Raw genomic sequence first — 18,732 nt, 5'->3', positions numbered from 1 at the left:
CGCTCATCAAGAAGACAGTTGCGCTGTCACAAATGCATACATGTGGTCATTATGCATAATTAGCAGCATTGCTGGCTGTCTTAGAAATGCATTCAAAATGATTAACAATATATATATGTGCCTAAACATTATGACCAGTCATAGGTGAAGTGAATATCATTGATCATCTCCTAACAAGGCCACATATTAAGGTCTGGGTAGATTAAGCTGTGTTCCCAGCACTTTTACAGTGTTTACAGCAACTTTCCCCAGAAACTAGCGACTTTGGGTTGGCACTCGGTGTGTTTCGACCGCAGGAACCATGAAGTTTCGGGTTAAAATTCCCCCCTCAGAAAGTCCCTGTTCACGAGGTAGTACTTTTTCAAAGTTCAAGAACTTTCGGGGGAGGCACTTGAACATGCTGATTGGTTCAGTTCATGCCACATTTTGAAGATTTGACTCATTTTAACCACCATTTTAAAAAATCTGTTGCGGTGCGTGCAGTCCTACATCACTGGACTAATTTGCCTAATCTTCAAGGTACTTTAGACCACGGTGGAAACGCAGAAAGCAACAGGTCTGGGGGAAAAAAGTTCCTGGGACAAATTGTTCCAGGTAATTTCGGTGGAAATGCGGCTTTAGATGGCAAAGGGACACTCAGTTCTCATAATCAACATGTTGGTTGCAGGAGAAATGGGCAGGAATAAAGATCTCAGTGACTTTGACAAGGACCAAATTATGGCAAGGCGGCTAGGTCAGAGAATCTCTGAAATGACAAGGCTTGTGGGTTGATCCCGGTCAGCAGTGGTGAAAATTCACCAACAGTGTCCGAGGAGGAACAAACCATAAACCGGTGACATTGATGCACGAGGGCAACAAAGGCTATCCCATCTGGTCCGAACCGACTTAAGGTCTACAGTGGCACTTTGGCACCAGCCCTCTGCCCAGTAACACATTTCCACACTTCACACAAAATTTTAATGTTGGATATGGGAGGAATGTGTCACAACACATAATGCATCACACTCTGTTGCGTATGGGGATGCATAGTGCCTATGATGACCCATGTCCACCATTGAAAGCGCCTACAATGGGCACGCGAGCGTCGGAACTGGAACTTGGAGCAGTGGAAGAAGGTCACCTGGTCCGATGAGTCCTGTTTTCTTTTACATCACATGGACGGCCGTACACATGTGTGCCGTTTACCTGGGGAAGTGATGGTGCCAGGATCACTGTGGGACGATTACAAGCCAGTGGTGGGAGTGTGATGCTCTGGACAATGTTCTGCTGGGAAACCCATTCATTAAATTTGACGTGCCAATGACCTAAACATTGCAAACCAGGTACACCCCTTCATGACAATGGTGTTTCCTGTTGGAAGTGGCCTCTTTTAGCAGGATAATGCATGGAATGGTTTGAGGAACATGATGAAGGGTTCAACATGGTGATGTTGCCCTGGCCTCCAAATTCCCCAGATCTCAATCTGATTGAACATCTGTGAGATGTGCTGGACTAACAAGTTTGATCCACCTTGCAACCTACAGGTCTTGAAGGATCTACTTTTTTGGGTAATGTATCTTTGGGATAGTTATAGGAAAATTGACAACATATCAATTCCAACATTACAAATTATATTTTTATTTCCTATTTTGTTGAAGATCAATTTTAGACATTCAAGGAGAAGAGATACAGTTTAATCGACAGTTCTGCATTGAGGGATTATAGACATTTAGGACTCTATGGGGGGAAATACATTACAAAAATAAATTTAAAACAAAACAAATCATCAATAATCAATCAAAAAGCAAACTGGCTTATACAAACTTGTCAAAAAAAAAAAAAAAAATCACATTAACATTTGCTTACTTTTATTTCGTATTAAAAAATGAACACACTTATTTGCACCATCCTGGCTATGTCAGACCTGAGTGGTAATGATTCAGTCGAGGAAATGACATCGCTGGTCTTGAAAACTGAGCTAATAAAGCTAACTCCATTAATCATTATAATAGTGGAGACTTATTCTCATAGTAGCATTCTTATAGATCTGTTTTAGATTTGTTATAGGAAGATTTTGTTAAGTGAAGGTGTCACTTTCAAATATCACGTGTCAAGTTCATGTAAAACTCCCCAATAATCATGCAGCCTTTTATAACATATAAAAAGGATTGACGAAACATTATTCTGTGGCATCCAATAACGTTGAGGCGAAAGACAAAGTTTGTATCGGGGGTTGTATCGTGCTTTTGACTGTGTGGGTTTTTGGAGAAAAGAGAGGGACATTTGAAGTCTTATGATCTTTTCCGTCTGCCTTCCAAGTTTCTGAAATTTACTGGCCGGATCTTCATCTCCGCAAATGGAATCGAATGCTCGTGGCCTTTCCAGTGGAACCAATTGATACCCTGTGAATTAAAACAGGTGAAATAAATTACAATTACAAAACATTTTAAAGTTTAATATGTAGGGGTGTTAAGCATATTTAAGTTAAAAAATACCCCATTTTTACAAATTACAAAGTTATTCAGACCACAAGTCATTGGGATGCATATCTATCCTCCTCGAACCATAGACTGTAGCGAAAGGGTTTTTTTGTTTGGCGACTTCAGGGAATCTTTCGGTTCGGTGGGGAAGCGCAAATTCGTCTGCAAGTACCGCCGCATCAGAAAGCTTTAACACTTTTTGTTCATTTCAATTAACTACAACACTTTCCAGCATGCAAATTTTAAAATCTTCCAGCAAGACTGACTCTTGCAACTCCTCATAAGTGGTAGTCTTACTGGAAAAACACCACTTTTCAAAAAGCGTTTTTTTTTCTCTGGCGAACTCGACATAAGTTTGTTTGGCTTGCTCTGAATACACTCAGAATTTTGGACGATTCGCTAGTGATGGGGACGAGACCGCCTATGCCGAGTCCGAGTCAAGACCGAGTCTTTGAAGGGTCGAGTCCGAGTCGAGACCGAGTCCGTTGGTTTTCAAATTCAGTCGAGTCCGAGTCAAGACCGAGTCTTTGAAGGGTCGAGTCCGAGTCGAGACCGAGTCCGTTGGTTAACATGGGAGGATTTGAACTTGAAACACGGAGTGTACTGACGCCTTTCCGTGGTTAAAACAACATTGCTTCTTATGTTTGTTCATGTTTATTTGAGGCTATAAATTAACTAGAAGGAAGAGATGATCGGTTCACGAGCAGCTTTAACTGATGCTCTACAGCGATCTGTCACTACACATTTAAGAGCCACAAAACGGTATTTATTGTTTAAATTTCTTTTAAAAAATGACCAAGTTTGAAAGGCGAGACTTTGTTTAATATGTTTAATATCAAAAGTAACCGAAAAGTAACCTGGTCTGTCCTGTCTGTCAGCGTGTTGTCAGTCTCCTCTCTGCTCCGCGATGTATTTTTCACTGCGTGAGAACATGGTGTGGCGTGAGTCAGAACGGTGTAGCTTGTCGGACATAGCGACAGTAACTAAGGGGGGCGGGTCTTTGCGAACAGTCAATTAAAATTTTCTAGTGGTATGTATTCTAGTGGACTAGTGATGGGACGAGACCGCCTATGCCGAGTCCGAGTCAAGACCGAGTCTTTGAAGGGTCGAGTCCGAGTCAAGACCGAGTCTTTGTAAGAACAAGTCCGAGTCGAGTCCGAGAAAGCAGAAATCGGTCTCGAGACCGGACTCGAGTCCGAGACCGGACTCGAGTACTACATCACTACGATTCGCCTCTGGCACCAATTCGTATGCTCTTAAACTGCTGTTCTCACAGTGTCATAGTCCAGTGACTCCTCAATTGGCAAAGCTTTCCCAACCATGTTACACTGAAGTCCACATGTCCTTCGGCCAATTCAATTTAAAGGCGACACGCTCTAAAGCAATAAAATAAGAGTGTCCTTCTGCTTCACAAAAAGGCGGTACCAACAAATTTGCCTATATTGAAGTCAGATTTAGACTCATCGAGACCAGTAGAGGAAGGTGGTATAGGAACTGGTCGACCACATAAGGTTTGCGCTTCGAGTTCAAGCACCCGTACAATCCCGGACGAGCCCCCAATTAATAGGTAACACCTCACAATAAGGCTCCATTTATTACAGTTAACTACATTAGTTAACATGAAAAAACAATGAAAAATATTTCTAAAGCATTTATTATTCTTAGTTGATTTCAAAATGTACTAATAAATTATTGAAATAATGGACCTGAGCAAACATGAACTTACAATGAACAGTTGTATTTTTATTAACTAATAAAAACAAAGATAATTAAATACTGTAACAAATCTATTGCTCATTGTTGTAAGTCAATCATGACAACTCTTGGAATAGTTTTAGCATATCATTGAATATGTCAATGTTAATGTATTTGGCCTTGGCAGAATAGATCTGCTACCCTGCTTCTGCAGAGCAAGTATGGACTAATACACATGACAGAACTAGATATTTAATGCATTAAAGGATTAGTTAACTTTTAAATGAAAATTAGCCCATGATTTACTCACCCTCAAGCCATCCTAGTTGTATACGACTTTCTTCTTTCAGACGAATACAATCAGAGTTATATTAAAAATGTCCTGGTTCTTTCAAGTTTTATAATGGCAGTGGATTGCAACCAACAAATTGAAGCTCAAAAACGTGCATCCATCCATTTTAAACGAACTCCATATGCCTCCAGGGGTTTAATAAAGGCCTTCTGAAGCAAACCGATGAGTTTGTGTAAGAAAAATATTCAAATTTGAATAACTAGCTTCCGGCCAAACGAACATACGGATTGCACTTAAGTGTAAAGCACAACTTATGCAAGTAATGCGACGTACTGCTGATATTTACGCTACGCCATGACGCACTACGCTACTTCTGACATCATAAATTTCGTAAGTTGCTCATTAGGGGCAAGTAGACTTTGTATGGCCGTTTGACCGGAAGCTAGAATTTTACCATGTTAATTTTACCGTTAAATATGGATATCTTTCTTACACAAACTCATCGTTTTGCTTCAGAAGGCCTTTATTAACCCCCCGAAGCAGTTTGGAGTTCATTTACGATGGATGGATGCACGTTTTTGAGCTTCAATCTGTTGGTTGCAATTCACTACCATTATAAAACTTGGAAGAGCCAGGACATTTTTTAATATAACTCTGATTGTATTCGTCTGAAAGAAGAAAGTCATATACACCTTGGATGGAGTAAATCATGGGCTAATTTTCATTTGAAAGTGAACTACTCCTTTAATTAACAGGATCTTGCTGTAAAGTGTTACTGATATATTTTTTGCCATTTCACGGAGATAAGTCGGATTATGTATCTGTTACTTAACTTTTATTTAAAACAGCCAGTAAAAATAATTTTGATGTAAAATGTAATTGGCCAAAACCATTCTTTACTTTTGTCTATGAGTGGAGAATATTACTCGATGTGTTCCTTACTTTGCTGTGACTGTTGTCTCCATATTTCCCCATCAGATTCACTCGATGGCAGTTTTTATACCAAAACGCTCCCTTGTAGGAGAGGGCGCAGTTGGTGACGGCAATGTCATTGTCCTTGTCAAACGTGGAGAAGGGTCTGTTCTGGTGATACGACAAGGAATCGCCTTAAGAGAGACACAAAGACACAACATTACAAGCTTAAAATTACAAAACCTTTGCAATCATTGGGTATGAAATATTAGAAATCACCTAAGAAAGTAGTAACATTAAGTATGCATGTATTCAAGGGTGAAATGATCTTTATTATGATCTTCATATTTGCATGATAAAGTAATACCTTGAATACACTTTAAGGGGCCCTTCACACAAGACATGTTTTGCGTTAAAAATGCAAGACACATTGCAGGTCTAGAGACTTTAAAAAAAAAGTTGAACTTATTTCTACTTTAATAGTGCCGCATTTTTACTGAAGAATGTCACGTCATGCAGAAGATGCGAGAAGCAAGTCAAAGATGTCCAACAAGTCACACTGAAGATCAAGGGTAAACATCACAGTGGGATGCAAAATTGCGTCGCTTTGGATAAAAGCGTCTTCCAAATGCATAAATATAAGTGTAAATGTTCAATCTAATTCACCTGCGGTACCACTGTATGCACCAATCTGGATCTTGTAGCGAGAATTACGGTCTGCGATGTAAAATTTATCGTAAACAGCAAACACAGTCTCTGGTCCATCACGCAGGTCCACACGCATCTCATACTGACCAGCCGTTGTGATTTTGTGAAGATTCAACAGTCCTGAAAGACAACGATGCACAGTCTTTGTCAGTGAATGCAGATTCAGAAATGGACTGAGTAGATTTTAATGTTATAATGACATTGGCCTGTCAAATAGAGTCCCACCGAGCCAAAACTCATCGTTCGTGTCACCGAATCCTGCAGAGTAATTCCTCCAGTTCCTGTAGAAATCGACCTTACCGCTCTGACGCCGTAGGAACACCTGTGGATAATGGAGATGTTACAATTTTTTTTTTTTACAGCCAGTGATTATAGTTTATGAAGTTATAAATGGAGCCCTGGAGCCGTATGGATTACTTTTATGATGGATGGATGCACTTTTTTAGGCTTCAAAATCTAAAGTACCATTCACGCCCATTATAAAGCTTGGAAGAGCCAGGATTTTTTGTGTTTGGCTGAAAGAGGAAAGTCATAAACATACTGTAGTATGACTTGAGAGTGAGTAAATTATGGGATCATTTTTGGGTGAACTATCCCTTTAAGGCAGAATGTAACTAATATACAAAGTAAAGCTTATTCACATAAAATGACGTTTACCTATTATATTTAAAAGTATGTTTCCATTTAAATAAGATACTACTTTATCATGGATAAGGTATTTGTACATGTAAATAACATTCAGAAACTGTATTTGAAGTTATTAAGAATCAATAAATAAATACTGATACAAAAAACATAAGAAATTACATTTATTTATTAATGTTCGACACAGACCGCGCGAGACGCGCTGTTTATGTCTGGTTTATGTTGAAGAGCCGCTAACAAAGTACGTTTTTCACATAAATGCTCTCTCTTTTATAAGTGTCAACATTTCCATATACTGTATGTCTAAAGGACTGAAGTCTGTCAGGTAAAAAGAAGAGCTTATTGATGAAATTAATCAATCTGCTGTTTTATTCCAATGTTACTCCTGGTCCGAGGCATCCATAAATGTTTAGTTTATCCATAGCATTACATGTTAAATTCATAGTTTGTAAGTTGCATACTCAAAACTAGGCTAAGTTGTACCGTAAGCACAGCTCATCTCGACTCACCATCCAGCCGCCGCCGTCGGTGGTCATGTCACAGTACACCTGGACCGGTTGTTTCTCATCTCCGGTCATGTAGATCGTGTACAGACCGGAGGACGTCTCTCCGTTCAGCAGAGCTTCTGAGCAGTCCTTGGCTTTACTGTAGAGCACAGCAGCTGCACACACAAAACAAGGTTTGATTCAAGAATCAGACACTAATAATGAACATAGATCACAAAAACTGCAGAACGCTGTGCGTCAACACCTTAAAAACAGAACAATGCAAAATCACTGACATCTTTTATAAAGGTTTGTAGATGAAGGTTTGAATTTTCCCTCAGTCAAGACTGTTTGATATAAGCCACAAGGAAAACATGGATTTATTTTTAAAGAACTTTATGCATAAAAATGACACATGACTGCAATCATTTTGTGTTTGCTAAGGTAAGTCTCACTAATAAAATTGCTCATACTAAGAGTTAAAGATGGCATGAAACAGAAATTGCAATTGTTTTCACAGACCGCGTGACACGTTCCACAGTTATTAACATCGTCAATCTATCAATTCATCAATTCATAAAAAAAAAAAAAAATTGTTAAGCAGATTTATAACACTATACTTTGTTATATTATCTTAGCATTAAATTACAGAAAACTAGTTAACGCTGCTGTGTGAGTGTTTCTGAGGGGCTGTTTACACGACACCGTTTTCAACTGAAAACTGAAAACTTTTTATGTGTTTTGGGCCGTTTTTGAAAACAGTACCCTTATCGTCTCTGTACAAACTACAAAAACTTTAATTTGTGAAAATGGTCGTGTAAACGTACCCTAAGACAACGTCAGAGGGAATGGCACCAAATTTGACATTTTCTCTCTTCTGACACTGTAATCAATCTCTCAATATTTTTTCCTCTTCTGGAAATTCATAGAAATGCTCTTGTGGATTTTTTCTTTTGCTGTTGGAGCAAATGGGAATGCATATATATATATATATATATGAAGAGTTCAGATGCAAAAGCCTCTAAGTGCCATCTGAAATTTTCTTCTAGAATGATCATTTTTATCAAGCTCGTATTTAATTTCTGTAATTTCACTTAAATGACAATGAAAATGATCTATTAATTGTCATTTAAGTGAAATTACTGAACATAAATATATTTAGCTTGATACAATTTTCAGATGGCACTTAGAGGCTTTTGCAACCGAACTCTTCATATATAGTATTTGTTGTATTTTCCATTCTACGTTCTAGTTTACCCAACTAAGTTCTAAGTTAGGTTTAGCTTGATTTCACACGGCAACATTTCAAAGCATACCAAAATGTGTTTATGCAATCAAGATGGATTGGCAAGTTAGCTTTTTAAGATGAAGAGGCACTGTTTGGTTTCCAAATGTGATAAATAATGTGCTCTGCTCACCAACAGAATCAGACACAGATTTTTACGCGACACATTTCCACTTATGAATTATGAGACAGCTTGATTTGTTGGGTCCAGAGTTCGATTTCAATTCTGATCTGGACTGTGGCCCGATGTAACTGAACTAAGTGATAAAACACGCCAGGTTCATCGAGACAGGTGTGAAAACGCCCTATAGTTTGAGCAATAGTAATATAGCTAATATAACAAAACCCAGCGGTGTGTGTGTGGTTAAGTGACTGACCAGTGGTGAAGACAGTGCTGATCACGTTGCTCCTCTTGTCCTCAGCGACGGCCTGCAGTCTGACGGTGTATTCTGTGCTGCTTCTCAGCTCCGACAGATCGTGTGAGGTGACAGATGGGTCTAGTCTCAATTCCTGTGTTAACATACATCAGTTATACTCTGAATATCAGTAAAAAAACATATTTTTCGCAAAACCGTTTAATATTGAATAACTATTGCTATTATGTATCATATATGATGTATTACTTCACTTGTTTTAGTAATGTGCTATAGCGCTTTGAGTATAAGAATTATTACTGATGTCTAATCATGTCCAGAAATATAATTCTATAATCTGCACAATAAACAACACTCTACAGATGTTTAAAATTTTGTCTGCCACCAGACAAATTACTAATGCATGCAACATATTATTTATACTGGATTGACTAATAATTTAGACAAAAAAGATGCATAAATTCTATATAGTATTTTAAATACAACTTCCGGTGTAATTTGGTTCTGGTTATTTTACCTGTATAAAAACAGTCATTATGACAGTATGCTGCTTTATATTATATTATATTATATTATCTTAATGTAATATTATAATCATGAACAGATCATAAATCAAATAGTTTTACTGTTTACTGCATTTGTGAATCTTCTAGTTATTGTGGCTAATGAATCAGAAGTCTCACACATTCACAGAATGTAGCTTGTAAAATAAGGTGATATGGCCTTTGAGAGTTTGTAGTATGTGAGAAATGCCTGACCCTGACATCCCCGTCAGACGTTTCAAAGGTCAGTATGTAGTCGCTGATGGCTGCTCGGGGGGGCTTCCAGGAGAGCACAGCGCTTTCTGTCTGAATATTACTGGCAACCAGATCACGCGAAGCATCCATATCTACATAACACACAACCAGATCACATTCATGCATGACAATAAGATGACAGAGGAATAAAATGACAACTTCTATCACTGATGCATTATGGGAGACAAAGCTGTTGTTGTTTTGACAAAGCAGAATAAAAAGCGCTGAAGTGAGTTATTTTGTTGGAAGCGAACAATTTTTCATAATATTATCCAGGTAGGTACATTGGGTACTTTTTGTATTGATTCCAAAATGCTAGGCAAAACATACAATATGTAAAAAAAAAAAAACATTTGTTTGAATTATTATTATTATTATTTTATTTTGCAAAAAATCTTTGTCATACATGAAATGGTTTTAATTTCTTATAGCTGCTTTTAATATTTATTATTATTTTGTAAATTATTTTTTTGTGATACATTAAATGTTTTTTATTCTCAATCAGGACATTTCTTAAAAAAAAAAAAAAAAGCTGCTTTTTAATAGTACTACTATTATTATTAAAATCATTATTATTTTGTAAATAATTATTTTTGTGATACATTAAATGGTTTACTTTTTCGATCAGGACACATAAAACTATTTTTATATTTTAATCTTAAATATTTAATATTAATAATTATGTGTTTTGCATATATATATATATATATATGCAAAACACTGCACATGAATAACAGAATTTCACTAAGATTTTATATGTAAATCCTCATTGTTTTATGGGAATTTCCCATTTAAACTCTTCAGTAAAGCTGTGAAGCTGTATATCGTGTGGCCTATAGGGGGCGCTACAGCACTAGTAATGGTTGACTGTGACTGCATCTCACCTGTTGTGAAGTCTGTGGTCGCTGGAGCACTTTTCTCTTGGTTTCTTATGGCATAAACATTGACTGTGTATTCAGTTACTGGAGCCAGTGAAGTCATCTCAAACTCCACCGTGTTGCCAGAAACCTGCTCTGATATCGGGGGCACTTCAGAGAAAAATACAAGAAGTATACAGAAGTTAACCTATCACACTTAAAGCGATAGAGCCTAAAACATATTAGAAATAAGGATAATGCAGTAAACTGAATAACAGGTGTGTTTATATGTATATTTTGGGGTATCAGTGACGGCAGTGTCCTGCAGATATCTACAACTATTTTTGCTCTACTCAGGGCGAGTAGCAGTAGAGACCTTGCATGCAAATCAAACATGAATAAAGAAAACCTAAAATAGAGCAAGAGAACGCAGGAGGTTCCCACCAGTGTCTGCGCTGTATGTGATGACATATCCATCCACAGTCGCAACTGCAGGCTGCCAGAGCAACAGCGCACTCGTGTCAGTCACATTGACAGCAGTCAGGCGGCGTGGCGTATCCAGGGCTGGAGGTCACAAAACAATTCATGTTTGAAAAATAAAAGTAAAGAATGAAGACAAAAACTATATTTGCTATGATATTATTTGTTATATAAAAAAATTTATATTATATATAATATATAAAATACAGCCAAAATAAAATCAAAATAGTTATGGGGTTAGTTATGGAACTGACCGAGCAGAATAATGACACTATTACATTTTTTAAAAGGGTTAGTTTGAGTTTGTTTTCAAAATTGATGATTACAAAAATTTAAATAATTAACACTTTTTAACAAAATAGTTAATTATTGTGAAGCTGCTTTGAAATAATCTGTATTATGTAAAGTGTTATAGAAATAAATGTGACGACTTATTTTGTTATATGTAAATTAAATAAATAATAATTATATATAAAATAATAAAAATAAAAACTATCTTAAGGTACAATTTGTTATATACAAAATAAATGTAATATATATTTATTTATATGATAAAGTAATATTTATATAATTGATATTTTAATTGTATAAATTGTCATGTCTTTATGTACATGTACATGAATTACTGATTTGTTTTATATATATATATATATATACACACACATACATACATACATGTGTATGTATATATATATATATATATATACACATGTATGTATGTATGTATGTATGTATATATATATATATATATATACATACATACACACACACACACACACACACACATATATGTATATTTAGAAACGTTTGTTAGATGTGATTAATTACAATCAATTGATTTGACGCCACTAATTATATTATATTATTATATATATAGTACTGAAAAATCGATTAATCATGATTAATTGCAACTAACATAAAAGTTTGTAAATATTTAATATATTTTGTGATTTATACATACACACACAGATATATATGTATCTAATAATCTATGTATGTATGTATCTATCTATCTATCTATAATCAATTTGACAGCACTAATTATATAATATATTATATTTAGGTTTAAGGTTTTGCTCAGATCACTAACACCCTGTTTGAGCAATACGGCTGCTTATCTTAGAAAACACCACTAACCAGATAAGTGCCTTAACCGACCTGTTGTAAAAGTGTCGGACGCTGGTTCGCTCTCCTCCAGACCTTTCACTGCAATAACTGACACCTGATACATCTCTCCAGGAACCAGGTTTATTAGCGAAACCTGAGATTGTGACCCGTCCACCATCACGATCATGGGAGTCCCTGTTAATACACAGAAGAGAAGCAATAACGAATGAATTTACAGTATAGTACTTGAATATACTTAAATAACGTGGTTTATAGTAGTATTCACTACATTGCATATATCTATTTTCAAGCATTCTTTAGGGTTTGAAGAGGACCAGCACTCGCCTCCTTGGACTGGGAAGTAAGTGATTCTGAAGGAGTCCGGCTGGGCACGCGGCACAGTCCAGTAAACCACAGCTGATGTGTCCGTGACGTCAGAGAAACGAAGGTCTCGTAGAACTCCAAGGCCTGCCAGACAGCAAAGCAGATTTATGTTTAGCAATGTCAAGAAGAAAACGCTGAAAATTGGGAAAATGTTCCACCCAGCAGGGTCCTTATGGCCATTTAGAGATGAAGTGAATTAATACAACAGCCACTGGAAAATGGACAAAGAAAGACCAGCATCAAACACTGAACTGCAGGAGAAGCGGGCCTTTCCCTGGCGCAATGAAAAAGGCCTAAAAGAAAGATTCGTTAGTCTTAATAGTGCAAGTTTCCATTCCAAGAAACATCCACAAAAGCTCCCATTTGTGCCATGATCAATCATGCCGAAATCATTAAACTGCATTCCACAAATTTACCTGAGACAATGACAAAAAGAAGGAATGTTATTTAGATCGGACCATTTGCATAAACCAACACAGAATCATTAGTTCTCAGGGCATGCGGACAAATTAACATCGCTTTCCCAAGAAACTTGATGGTTTAGTAGTGACATGAACATCAGGAGACTTTCCTCTGGATGCATGAACACACACATGAACGTTCCTTCGTGAGAGAAACGAAAGCATGCAAGGTTAAAGTCAACATGAACTGAAGTTGAACATTTGTCAAAATGTCTTTTTTCCAGCTTCTAAAGCACCCACTTTTCAAGCCCCAATCAAAGTATTTTTCTAGTTGAATATTGTATTTAATTTGATGCTTTTGTGCATCTTTTGTGAGTAGCTTTGGATAAAAGCATCTGCTAAATGCATAAATGCAATGTTTGCGAACAGAAATCTTTCACACTCTCAAATGTTGAATACTAACGTTAACATTAATACATTTTTGTTAGTTCATGTTAACTAACGTAGTTTATTAATGTTAACAAACATAACTTTATTGTAAAGTGCTATCAGTCTTTCTTAATGGAAAAACGTTGATTCTTGTGAAGAAAAGACATTGACTGACAAACTAAATCTTTTTAAATGACAGAAAGAAACTTGTCAGAGGACCACAAACTAGCTCTGTTTCAACCTCAGTATTTGCTGTTGACTTTAACCCTGGATTGAAACATATCATGATAGATGTATTTCAAATCATGGTGCACCAAAGATTAACACATCAGTCAGAACCTGTTTAGGATGAAGAGTGTTATTTAGTTGTTAAAGACACTTCCACCACATTGCAGCCAAGAAAGCCCTCTCAAATCCAGAAATGATGCGAAAGGCAATCCTATGACACTGAACACAATACCTGTTCTGGCAACAGCAGTAACGGGTTGGGAGCGATGTTCCAACGTGACACCGTAAAGCTCAATTTCATACTCAGTTCCCCCCAAAAGCTGTGTTAACACTTTGGTTCTCTCATCGCCCGGCACAATCAACTCTCGAGGGTGGGAGAGCTTTCTCGAATCTCTAACTTTGAGCACAAATCGATCAAAAACGTCGTCTTCTGCCGTCCAGGCCAGCCGGAAACTCTCAGGGGTGACGTCCGACACGAATAGGTGCTCAATCTCTGGTTCTGCCTCTGATTGACAAGAGGAAATGGGTCTTTTTCTTGGTGTAACGAGGAAAAGAGTTTGAGTTCATTTCCAACTACCTTGCCGGTCTCCAACCATTTGACATGCATCGAGTATTACTAGACTACTTCTCGTGTTAGTTGGACACCATGGACACATAACAACAATGTATACGCGTCCCTTCTTTTGACACCATATAGGCATTGCAAATCATGCACGCCACTTACACACGACATCTTTCTACTGTGCAGTGATTTCATGCAAGACTGTTTCCTTCTGAGCGGCATCATACAAGATCTCAGGCCTCATGCTGGTGAAAAACCTTGATGAAACCTGATGATACGGGACTTGAATATTGATGGATATAGTTTTTGCCAGCCATTTAAGTAGAAGAAAAAAAAAAACTGTTTAAATATGGCATCAGACATGTGGGACAAGTGAAGCATGTATTGTTCACTTGAAACAAAGAAAAAGACTTATCGATGGAGGAGACCTGGCAAATAAACAAGGGATAGTATTGAGGGAGTAGTTGAGTTTCCCAACCAAAGCTTAGATCAAACAGCATGCCATCTTCTCAAATATAAACTGTGACATCAAAGAGGACGTGTAAACACAGGACATGTTCATTATTTTTAATTGTTATCTGCATAAGCATTATGGGTCTTTGAACTTTTGTTTTCTAGTATTTTCTTTTGAGCCTTTCTCGATCAGTCTGTACAACAGAAGCCGCATCTGAAGCGGCACCATGGAAAAATGTGGCATAAATGTATTTACACTGCAATCCCAATTTTGGGAAACAATCTAATGCTCAAGTTGTATTAAAGTAATTTTACAGTTAAAAGTGATATTTATCTTGCTAATTGGTGGCACTGTGTACCATGTGGCTTTGCTTCAAAGAACTGCTTCACCCCAAAACAAAAGGTCACAGCCACTTCAGCCTCTCATTTCATTGAACAGACATGTCAGGTGATATTATATATTTAAAAAAATTAAAAAATAAAGGGGCGGTGTGGGGTCCAAAAAGGTAGTTTGTTACCTGAGGGCAATGCCATGCCATAGAGGGTTAAAATAACTAAATAATCTTCAAACCAAATACATTTTCTTGAAAAGCAACAGTGCATAACATATTAAAACTGGTGTATTTTGTCTTGATGCACTGGCAGATGGTTTTTTTGTAGTAAGACCAAATATACCCAAGATGCATTCTCTGAAAAAATAAAACATTAAATATCTTATGCATTACTTCTCAAACAAAATATCTTGTAATCTTCTTGCAAACTTTTTTTAATTGACAAAAAAAAAAAAAAAAAAAAATCTGTGGACCACAATATAACAGTTTCTCTTTATTTCAATGGTCCGCTTTAGACATTCTACAAACTATAAGTAACTTTGCAACTACAAGCCAACTAACTCTCATAACTCTTATAAGCAGATGATACTAGACTGTTAGGTTAGGGTTCAGGTTTGTAGAATAAGTTTAAATAGTTGCAAAGTTACTTATAGTCAACAGAATGTCTGTTGGCGGAGCATAAAAAAAAAAAAGAGTTAGCAGATATTACTGAGATAGACAGATAGACAGTCTACTAATACTCTAATGAGAGTTAGTTGACATGAAGTTGCAAAGTTACTTATTATGGTTAATAGAATGTCTAAAGTGGACCATTGAAATAAAGTGTTACCAATAACATAGTTCTCGTCAGTACTGATTTTAAAACGACTGACCAATCAGAAGCAGCAGCAGCTGGGGGCGATAAAAGCATCTTGAGCATATTAAGTGTTTACTGTAGAGCAACTGTACATTTGATCAGGTTTTCGTCATGGTGTAGTGTTGTGTAACATATCAGAGAGAATCTATCGATCTTGAACATGTCCTGTGCATACAAACCCCTGCAAAAAAATGCAATAGCGGTCAAATATGATCTGCTAGAGATTAAAAACAATTTGCTAGGCAACAAAGTAAAAACTACTAAGCTTGGGCAGTGAAAGCTCTGAGGTGAAGGAGTGACGTGCAGTTGAAAAGCAGAAAGCGGTACCTGTAACAGCCACTGTGGTGATTGGACGAGACTGTAACCCATTCCCTGACACCCCGGTCACACTGACCTCATAGCCAATGCCAGTAATCAGGCCCAAAACATCCAGTAAGGTCTGGTTTCCCGGCACTACGAACTCTTGTGGCTCCAGCAGCAGGCCAGAGTCCGACACCTTTACCTGAAAATGGCTGAAGCCCTCAGAAGAATCTGCTTCCCAGGACACCCGAAATCCGTATGGGGTAATATCCGAAACGGTGAGGTTTCCCACTTTAGGTAATGACGCTGGGATACGTGGTACAGGATTCATTTGGGTCCCGTAGTTGCAGTGTTATAGGAGGGGACAATACAGGGTGAGGATGTATAATTGATTCTGCAGTGATTGCAAGGTCAAAATAGCTTGTTATTTGTCAAATGTTAAGATATTATTGTATGAGCTTTCTTTCTCCATGTAAAATAACCGAGTATATTCAGTGGGTGCAATACAACTGCATGCATATGCAATGACAAAAACGGGAATGATATCATCTGTGTTAATAGAACTAAACAACATGTGGTCAGACAGATGCAAAAATGAGTTTCCACACTGCTAATCTACTTTTCCTAATGCGCAATCATGTAATGTTTCAAGCACAGCAGATTTTGTTGCAAACAGAAACATCAGAAGGAGGATTAGTGAAGGTCTTTTTTTTTTTTTTTTACCAAGCACAAAAAACTGCTTCAAGTTCCAATGTTTTTTTCTTTCATTTTTGATATAGTCCAAAAATCCACACTTGGGGCCAGATTTAACAGCTTGCACCAGCGCAAACCCTTGGCTTTCAAAAGCTACTGTCAGGATTTACTAAAGACACGCAGTGAAAAATGTGCCCTGAAAAGCCGTGGGACAGGGTTATTTTTGCGGTTGTCCTTATTGCATATGCATTTGTAGGAGTTTCCCTTTCAGACCCAAAAAATGTATGGGAGGAGAGAATTTAAATGAATCATGCAAGGTGATTTACGAAGGTTTGCGCTCGCCAATTGATTTGACGCTATTTGTCAGCGTTAATTTGCGCTGCTCTTGGTTGCGTTGATCATTATGGAAATGATCTGGCAGTGTCTGTGCTCTTTCATTTGTGTGTCACGAGCAGAACTTTCCACTCACATCTGCGCTTTTATGGGATTGCGCTCTTGCGCTAATTTGCCCTGTTTAGTAAATCTGGCCCTTAGTGTAAAAAGGCCTTCGGAGTCATTAAAATAACCATGTTAAATACATGCATGCAATTGTACCAAAACAAACAACCAAACAAACAAACAACCAAACAAAAATGTCAATTTCAGAAATGTTCTTGCAACCAGGATGCAAATGTGTTAGTTCTGTCTGTTAAGTCCTGATTTGTTGTGATAGAAGCATGAAAAACTTGCACAGTACCTGTACTGGTATTGAAGGAAACTGATGGAGTTTGACGGCCACGAGACAGACCATAAAACACTATGTCATAGACCGTAGAGTCCATAAGACCCATCACGGTAATGTTCCTCTCTGATCCTGATAGCCTGAGCTCTACAACATCATACAGCTGCTCACGGTCAGTGATACGAGCAGCAAAGCCATCAAAGTGGCCTGACAATGTGCTCCAGGACAGCGCCAAGCTATTCGGGAGGGTTTCAGACACCACAATGGTGCCCAATTTAGGCTTAGGCTCTGAATGAGAGAAAGTGGTACTGTTACGAAACTTAACAGTAGCTGAAACAAGCGAAAACTGGATGTATACAGTAGGAATATTCTGGGTTATTTGCCTTAATGTCTATAAGCATCTGTGGTCTGCAGTCAATTGCGGTCGATGAGAATTACGACTTAGTCCTCAGTTTGAAACATGCCAAAGAAAATGCATAAGCATTCAGTGGGACCAACTCATTTTTCCACTTTGAGGACAAACTATTTAGGTTTGCCAGAAAAATGGCATCAAATCACTGATAGCAACTCAAGTGTTTCATTTTAAATGCTACGTAGTAAATCTAACATTTTGGCCAGAATTAGATGCAAAATGGACCTGGTTTCATCCCACAATTCAAAATGACAAATTGGACATAACTTGTGCAAACACAAGGTTGGGAAGCAAATCTTTCCAGTCCTATTTACACTAGTCCTGCTTATCAACAACATGCCATAGACATTAACTTGCAAACAACCAGGATTTGTATTTTGTGCCATACTATGAACTATGTAATTGTGATTTTTTTTTTCTGCACAATTCTGACATTATTTCTCAAATTCTGAATTAATAATTCTGAGCAATTTTGAGAATGTTTCTCAGAATAGTGAGTTCATACCTCGCAATTCTGACTATTATATAAAAAATAAGTATACTTCAAGTTCATTTTATTTTTAAATATACTTTATGTAGTAAGTATACTAATATCAATGTACTAGAAATATACTTACCGTTTCAATATTACTTGGGACTAAATTGGCCCACTTTTTAGTGTATAAAAGTATACTTTTCAGTATAGTAGACAGTACTAGACTGAGTACACAACTAGTTTACAACTAAGTTTTTCATTTGTACTGCAACTATACTACAAGTGAACTTATAGGTATACTGATAGTTTACTTGTCAAGTACATTTACTCTTAGTAAACTGCTAGTTTAGTAGTTTTATAATGCAAATTGTTTTCTTTAAGTGAACATAA

The 18,732-nt window shown here is 37.2% G+C and overlaps 1 protein-coding gene across 1 annotated transcript in view; it reads right to left on the bottom strand.

Moving 5' to 3' along the window:
- Window positions 1-1,697: 1,697 nt before the first annotated feature.
- tnca (tenascin Ca) overlaps window positions 1,698-18,732 on the bottom strand; it is a 57,416-nt gene continuing 40,381 nt past the window's right edge. Inside the window, exons 16-29 of the mRNA XM_084415061.1 lie at window positions 17,471-17,743; window positions 16,069-16,347; window positions 13,771-14,043; window positions 12,442-12,564; window positions 12,148-12,291; window positions 10,954-11,073; window positions 10,537-10,680; window positions 9,614-9,744; window positions 8,859-8,991; window positions 7,221-7,372; window positions 6,292-6,388; window positions 6,025-6,186; window positions 5,389-5,552; window positions 1,698-2,381 (exon numbers count right to left, since the gene is read on the bottom strand). Of these exons, the coding sequence (XP_084271187.1) occupies window positions 2,271-2,381; window positions 5,389-5,552; window positions 6,025-6,186; window positions 6,292-6,388; window positions 7,221-7,372; window positions 8,859-8,991; window positions 9,614-9,744; window positions 10,537-10,680; window positions 10,954-11,073; window positions 12,148-12,291; window positions 12,442-12,564; window positions 13,771-14,043; window positions 16,069-16,347; window positions 17,471-17,743 (2,306 nt within the window). The 3' untranslated portion in view covers window positions 1,698-2,270. The remainder of the gene's footprint in view (window positions 2,382-5,388; window positions 5,553-6,024; window positions 6,187-6,291; window positions 6,389-7,220; window positions 7,373-8,858; window positions 8,992-9,613; window positions 9,745-10,536; window positions 10,681-10,953; window positions 11,074-12,147; window positions 12,292-12,441; window positions 12,565-13,770; window positions 14,044-16,068; window positions 16,348-17,470; window positions 17,744-18,732) is intronic.

This window comes from Rutilus rutilus, assembly GCF_951802725.1.
Source record: "Rutilus rutilus genome assembly, chromosome: 7".
Lineage (NCBI taxonomy): Eukaryota > Metazoa > Chordata > Actinopteri > Cypriniformes > Leuciscidae > Rutilus > Rutilus rutilus.
This window is presented reverse-complemented; position numbering and strand designations above follow the sequence as displayed.